Genomic DNA, 7,640 nt, shown 5'->3' with positions numbered 1-7,640 from the left:
GTAGGGGCAGATGATTGGCTAGTCGCTAATGTACGTGGATCACCAGAATTGGCGTCCCGGGCTTCCAGGAGGGTAGTCCGTCGTACATTTGGTACATCCATCTTTGCAGGCGTATTCGCAGCTGGAATATGTGATCTTGTCACGCGCGCTAGATCGGTGAAAGCATCTGGCATGCTCTGAGCTATGCTCTGGAGATCTAATATGCGCTGCATTTCAGCTTCAGACTGAGCGGTGCGGGGATCTAAATGAGACAAAGTGGGAGTCGTCCACGATAATTCGCGTCGTTCATTAGGAACGTTGACGTTCTTATCTCCCCCTAACGACGGGAAGACTATCTCATAGAAGTGACAATCTGCGAAACGAGCGGTAAACAGATCGCCTGTCAAAGGTTCTAAGTAACGAATAATCGAAGGAGAATCATATCCGACATAGATTCCCATCCTTCGCTGAGGCCCCATTTTTGTACGTAAGGGCGGCGAGATCGGCACATAGACCGCACAACCAAAAACGCGCAGATGCGATATGTCGGGTTCGCATCCGGTGACCAACTGAAGGGCACTAAATGGTTGTGTCGCAACAGGCCTCAGGCGGACCAACTTTGCTGCGTGCAATATTGCATGGCCCCAAGCAGCGATCGGGAGCTTGGTACGTATGACCAACGATCGAGCAATCATTTGTAAACGCTTAATGAAAGCCTCTGCCAGGCCGTTCTGGGTGTGAACATGGGGTACAAGATGTTCAACTTCAACCCCAACCGACATGCAATAGTCATCAAAAGTTTTAGATGTGAATTCTCCAGCATTATCCAATCGAATAGATTTGATCGGATAATCAGGGTGGTGAGCCCTGAGCTTGATAACCTGAGCCAATAGTTTGGAGAATGCAGCGTTCCTTGTGGACAACAAGCACACGTGTGACCAACGTGTAGAAGCGTCAACCAAAACCATAAAATATCTAAATGGTCCGCAGGGAGGTTGAATCGGTCCACAAATGTCCCCCTGAATCCGTTGTAGAAAAATGGGAGGATTCGAACGAATCTTGTCATAAGAAGGCTTAGTAATAAGCTTTCCCATAGAACATGTTTGACATGCAATTTCATGGATCGAACCTAAGCTTCGGGTTAGTGGATGCCCGTGTGAAGTTTTGAGGATACGGCGCATCGCTATTCGTCCAGGATGTCCCAAACGATCATGCCAAAGTGTAATTTCATGCGCGGTCCCTGTGGTAGGGCCAGCCACATAGTGGCATTCTATGGGGCGTATGGTCGTAATATACAGACCACTCGGGTTACGCTCCATCTTCTCTAGAATACGCTTCTGGCCATATTCGTAGGAAGTTACGCACAGAAATTCAACTCCGTTTTCTACGTGGGTTTCAGCGTGGTAATTGTTATCTCTAATGTCCTTGAAACTTAGTAACGTTCTTCCGGAACGTGGAGAATAGAGTGCCTCAGCAATGGTCAAGATTGTACCATTGGACAACATTATACGTGCCTTACCGTATCCTTCGATCAGGTTGGATGGGCCTGAGAGGGTTGTCAGAGGTGCATTCTTAGGTACGAAGTTAGTGAAATAGATGCGTTCACGCAAAACAGTATGCGTGGTTGCACTATCTGCCAGACAACTAACTTTCCCACTAGTCATACCTAGAATGAAAAATTAATTTGAATCGGTCACATGCATAAAAGTTTATAAAAACAAGTATCAATTCAAAATAATTTCATTTATTCAAGGAAAAAACTTAATATCCAAAATAAATCGCCAACTAATAATCCAAAACATAAAGGAAAATTGTTCAAAATCAACCAAAAAACAAGGTGGGGTTCGGCCACTAGGTAGAATTCGGCCCCAATTGTCTTATTTTAACTGAAAAATAAGTCTATGTCTAAGATTCTAATCTTCCATAGGAGTGGTATCCTCCTGAAAATCAGAAACCTCCATCTTTGTAGTCTCCGGTTCGTCCACTTGCAGGAAGTTTGATTCAAACTTCGTACGACGAGAATGATATGCATCCACAACCTTCTTGGGAGCACGGCAAATACGGGACCAATGGTCCTTGGAACCACAACGATAGCACATATCGTCATTCATTGTGGCAGGTGCTTTGCCCTTATTCTTGAAGTTCGGGGCCTTGGGAGCGAGGTTTGGGCGCTTCTGGGCTTTGTTTCCTCCCTTGGATGGGCCTTGGCTCTGTTGACCTTGGTGGGATGGCTTCTGGCCGCCCTTACCACGCCTCTTTTGGCGTTTTGGGTGCTGATTAGTGCTATAATGTGCTTCAGGCACACCAGTAGCCCCAGTAGGTCGAGCTTGATGATTCTTCATCAACAGCTGGTTCTGCTTTTCAGCAAGAAGTAAAACAGAGATCAAATCCGAGAACTTAGTGAACTTCTGAGCTCTATATTGTTGCTGCAGGACAATATTAGAAGCAGAGAAGGTCGAGTAGGTCTTCTCCAGGAGATCCTCTTCAGTCAAAGTTTCATTGCAAAACTTGAGAAGTGATCGGATTCGACAAACTTCAGAATTATATTCATTCACAGACTTAAAGTCTTGGAAGCGCAAGTGCTGCCAGTCGTGTCTTGCTTCAGGCAAGAATATGTCCTTTTGGTGATCGAAACGATCAGCCAAAGCGACCCATAATGCACGTGGATCCTCCTCAGCAAGGTACTCAGTTTGTAGAGCGTCATGGATATGTCTTCGGATGAAGATCATAGCAGTGGCTTTTTCAGCTTCGCCAACAGGTTTATCTGTTGCTTCTTCAATAGCAGGACGCAAGTTCTTTGCAGTGAGGTGGAGCTTCACATCTTGAACCCACTTGAGGTAGTTCCTTCCAGAAACCTCCAAAGCGGTGAAGTCGAGTTTGTTCAAGTTCGACATGTTCCTATCACAAAATAGATGGACAAGATGTGGTTAGTGTAATGGAGAAAAATCAATCCATTCACATAGGAGTAGAACATACAGGTTCTAATAGACATGTATTGGTTTAATTTTGCATGAAAAACTTCGGGTTTTCATGGGTGATATATTTAAGTGAAAACTTCGGGTTTTCAAACAAGGCATGTTTAGAGAAAACTTCGGGTTTCAAAGTAATTATGAACTTCAGGTTCATATATTCCTGCAGGCAAACACAAATATATATGCAAACAAATATGCAAAGAATATATGCAGAAATATTGTATAATGATAAGTGAATTAATTTATTTTTGGTCTTCGGGGCCAAATTAAAGTGTGGGTGAAAATATAAAAACCCATATTTAAAAAAAATATTAAATAATAAAATCTCGGGGCCTAAAAATAACCCTCGGGTGGGATTACAGGCCCACGGGGTGAGAAGAGGGGAATGGGCTGCTGTGTGCAGCCCTAAAAATTTTTTTTTCGTTTTTTTTTTTTTTGTATTCAATTATATTATATGCATGTATAATTTTAATGAATCACATATTTACGTTGATGCATATGCAAATAATAGTTTCAATGCATGTACATATGTAGGATTCAATTCATGACAAATATCAAATTCACATAATTGTAGCAATTTTGATTATGAAGCATACACAATTTATGTAGAATCTAAAATACGTAAAACGTAAAGTTGGGTCATGCATCATGGTGAATGTTCATGCTATCAGGGCTTGCAAAATATCGAGTTAAAAACCGTTGTTTGGAAAGAACCTGATTGCGTGATGATATAGATGAACTGGTTTGATGCAGAAAAATTATTTCTTCAATTTCGGCTTTCATCTTCAAGCTTGTATCACGTTCAACATAAGAAGAAAAATAAATTGAATCAATAACAATATATGAATTCAATAAAATCAAGATTTAATCAATTAAAAATAATTGAAACGTAATACTCCCCTGATTGTAGACGAATAAATTCTCTTTAAATTCTTCTAAGCACAGCGTGAAGAGCGTGCTGATAACGTGTTGTGGTCTATTTTATCTGACAGAGGGACTAGGGCCGGCGGCAGAGAGAGAGAGGAGAGAGATGTGTGTTTGTAGAATTGTAGGGGAATGTGTGTGTTGTTATCCCTCCTACATTGTGCCTTTATTTATAGTAGTAAAGGGAGAGAAGATATTCCTTCTTCTCCAAGTAATACAAGTTGTAATAGGAAAGGATAACTAGAATCAAATCTTATCTAGGATTTACACAATCATACTTAAACTAGGAATGTTTACAACAGCTTTTAGATTTTAGGACCTAAATGAGATTACTTTTAGATTTTAACTTGCATGGTTTTCTCTATCCAATTTAAGTCCCTATTTTAAAATCTTAATGCCATGTCATAATTAATTGCCTCTATCACATACACTATTTACAAAACTTGCCATCCACATTTTCCAATTCAATTCATAATTAAGATTAAAAATTGGAAATTGACTTTCACTCTCAAATCACCCATTAATACACTTAAATCAAAATTCTAAAATTTTAAAATATTTGGAAAGTACTAATAGGTACAAGAAAACAAATGAAATATTTTATATTGATTAATTGTGAATATAAACGTGAAAGAAATGACAAAAATACATTACAAAAGAAAAGCATAACACCATCCACTAACACAATTCCCATCTCCATAAGAAAAATGAAGAACACCCATAAAAATTATAAGTACATTAACAAAGTGCTATACATGGGTACGGAAGTATAAGTGCATAAGTATAGGTACGGAAGTATAAGTGCATAACCATATAGGTATGGAAGTATAAATGCATAACCGTAAGTAAGGAAGTATAAGGGCATGTTGCTCTTCCATAAATGAGACCTGATTGTGCAACTCGTATAGACATTTAGTAAAAATATTATTTTTTTATTGATTTCAAAATAAACACGAAAGCTGAAAGACCTAATAGTCAATATTTATTAGCTAAATCATAGGAAAAGGGCGATTTAGGAACAAACAAAAATAATTCTTTTAATTAATTGACTCTTCAACTCTTATATGAAAAGTTGATGAGTTGAATATAAAGCCAAAGGATCAAAATTAAATATTAGATCTTACACTTGGTTTTTTTTAAAATTGAATCTTGTGAAAGGATGTTAATCTAGTTTTCTGTTTTATAAATGTCCAGAATTGAAATGAAATGGAAATAGTGTTGATTTCCCATAACTTGTTTACTAATAACTACAAAAGATCGGATGAAAATTAGTTTGTTAATTTACTAATAACTACAAAAGATCGGACTCGAGCCAACCAAAATGTTGATTTCACGTAAGGTTTATGTCCTCCCAACTTAAGTATAACTTCTTTTTTTGTTATAAATAAAATTTTCCTCATACCGTCGAAGTATTGTTTTTTTTTTAACTTTTATATTCCCAACTCCCTTTAATGACTCCCATTTCTTATAAATTAGGAATGTCATGTAGGGCATTCTTATTTAAATAAACAAAGAGGTAACCTGAAATGGGAATTTAAATTTAGTGAATCTCATTCTTCACATTCTCATATGAGTAAACATGCAGGGTAGTACCAATACGAGGAAGGGAACTGTCGTCGAACGACCACTCTGACACCAGAAAGAGTATCACCAAGCCTCTAAGCCAACACGGGGTCTCGACAACACCAACTAAAGTAGATCCATCGTAGAAAACCAAGTGGAATTTGATCTCAACAAAGTTTGAGTTTAGAATCAGTTTTCTGGTGCGTGTTATTATTATCATCTTTTTTAATCAGGACGGAGTAGTACAATTCTTAAAGGAAAGAAGGAAGAAAAAAAAATTGAAGCACCATTGTATATTGTTTGTTGAAAGCAGGGCCAAGAGTTTAAACAAAACTAAGCAATAATAAATCTAGATTTAGACATTCTAAATCGATTCTCAGGAACAAAACTATTTTCTAACGTGTTATCGTCCCCTTAAAAAACATTTTAAAATTCTACTAAAGTCACTTCCATGTTATGGTTCATGCTAACCACTTTTAGTCAAGAAAAGGTCATGATCATAGCCTTGAATTGGTGCAGCCAATCAATGTTGGAAATTATATATTATAATATGAAATATTGTAATATAATTTTAATAATTGAATGAAAAATAGTGTTAACCAATTTCTTAGAAAGGTTATGTTGTTTAGGTGTATTCCCTTGATAAGTGATGTATACTTAGAGATGAAAAGTTACATCTCTTTAATAGGTAGAAATTGGATTCTACATAAACCCATGAAACCATTGGTATTAAAGATAGAAAATTAGAGTTAATTTTTACTCTTGAGAAATAGGGTTTCCCCACTTTGTTTCTCTCATGCTTCGTGTGTCAAATTCCGAGTCGTGTCTTGAGAGTACGGAATATATAAAGTTCGCTAAAGTCCGAAGATTGAAGTGCTTTGACTTCGAATTATAGATTGTTGAATCCTGGGAGATGGACGCCTATTGAACTACAAGTACAAGAGTAAGGGCGAAATTCTATCTTTAGGACATTGCATTTATGCAAGCCTCAATCTCCAAGTTTGTCAGGTTTTCTAACTTTATCTCTAATTGTTTATATTAATCTCATATATAATTGATGTTGTGATTTTCTGTATGAATACTTTCATTGAAATTCTTTTATTATTTTCATATTTTCTAATATTGCTCCAACAATCTAAAGATAGAAACACTTATGCAATAATTAGAAAATATGAAAAGTATATGATTATATGAGAACAGATGCATGAAGGCAAGAGATGCCATCTTGCCAAAACGTTCGAAGGTCATGATGAATTATGGGTCTTTTGCCAGACAGTAACCATTGCATTTTTACAAAAATGGTGTGATTATGAATTTGATCCTTTTCAGACTAACCAAAGATATCAATGGTGTCGTATGAGTGGCATCTGTTTGTTTTGTTGCATGTGTGAAAAGCCACTATATGGAAGTTACTGTCCAAACTGTAAAAGGTTTTCAGTATCATCTTTATATCATCTGTATGCTAAAGATGTAAACGGTGGTGCATCAGACTCATAACTGTTCGTGAAATAACGTGTTGTGTGTATATACTTATTTGTTTAAATTTAAACTTATATTTTTTTGGATTTGTTAACTAACTCATGCATTAAAATTTGGGCGATGGCTGATGGTAAGTGAAGTGATATACATGGTGTTCACACCGTTATGTGAATGCACAGTCTTGTGTTCCTTATCGATTTAACAGATGCAACGATTCGAAGCATGGAACTAAAGAGATCCTTGGTCCTGCCTGAAGACAATCTCTCTTTCGAATGGAAAATGATTAAATTTCCAAGGTTGGATGTAGGGACCAAAGGACAAGACTGGCGGTTTTTTAAAATTGGCAAAAAGGCACGATCACTTTGTCTGCATCATTTAGTTCTTTTCCAGACTGCAACTATTGGCTTATAGAGATGGTGTTGTTTGGGAAGAGCTTTGATATTTTAGGTTCTGTGAACATCCACTAGAGCAAGTAGGGCAATTCAATAAAGCAATGATGCAATCCTTATGAACGACCATTCTATTTCGAAACAAAAATTAAGTCGTTTTGTTTTGGATGTATGTTACTCTAGATCGCAGTGCCATCATAAGATGTCTGTTGCAGAACCAAAAGACGTCCACAAATGCTTGAAAGCGGTGCTTCATGCATATAGATGTTCTGATGTAACATGATCACAATGATCAATTCGTGAGTGATAGTCATCACAAGGCGATGAGTTGGCC

At 37.4% G+C, this 7,640-nt stretch overlaps 1 protein-coding gene across 1 annotated transcript; it reads right to left on the bottom strand.

Moving 5' to 3' along the window:
- Positions 1–1,873: 1,873 nt before the first annotated feature.
- On the bottom strand, positions 1,874–3,867 carry LOC126589893 (uncharacterized). The gene is made up of 2 exons (XM_050255331.1): positions 3,666–3,867; positions 1,874–2,877 (listed from the first exon to the last, which is right to left on the bottom strand). Exon 2 carries the CDS (start codon positions 2,871–2,873, stop codon positions 1,893–1,895), a length of 981 nt encoding a protein of 326 aa, XP_050111288.1. The 5' UTR covers positions 2,874–2,877; positions 3,666–3,867; the 3' UTR covers positions 1,874–1,892.
- Between the last annotated feature and the right edge of the window lie 3,773 nt (positions 3,868–7,640).

Source organism: Malus sylvestris, chromosome 11 (genome assembly GCF_916048215.2).
Source record: "Malus sylvestris chromosome 11, drMalSylv7.2, whole genome shotgun sequence".
NCBI classification, from domain to species: Eukaryota; Viridiplantae; Streptophyta; class Magnoliopsida; order Rosales; family Rosaceae; genus Malus; species Malus sylvestris.
The sequence above is the reverse complement of the archived record's forward strand: the minus strand, read 5'-3'. Positions and strand labels throughout refer to the sequence as shown.

Coding starts and splice junctions, on each gene's coding strand:
- LOC126589893 (XM_050255331.1), bottom strand. CDS start 2,873: ATGTCGAACTTGAACAAACTCGACTTCACCGCTTTGGAGGTTTCTGGA.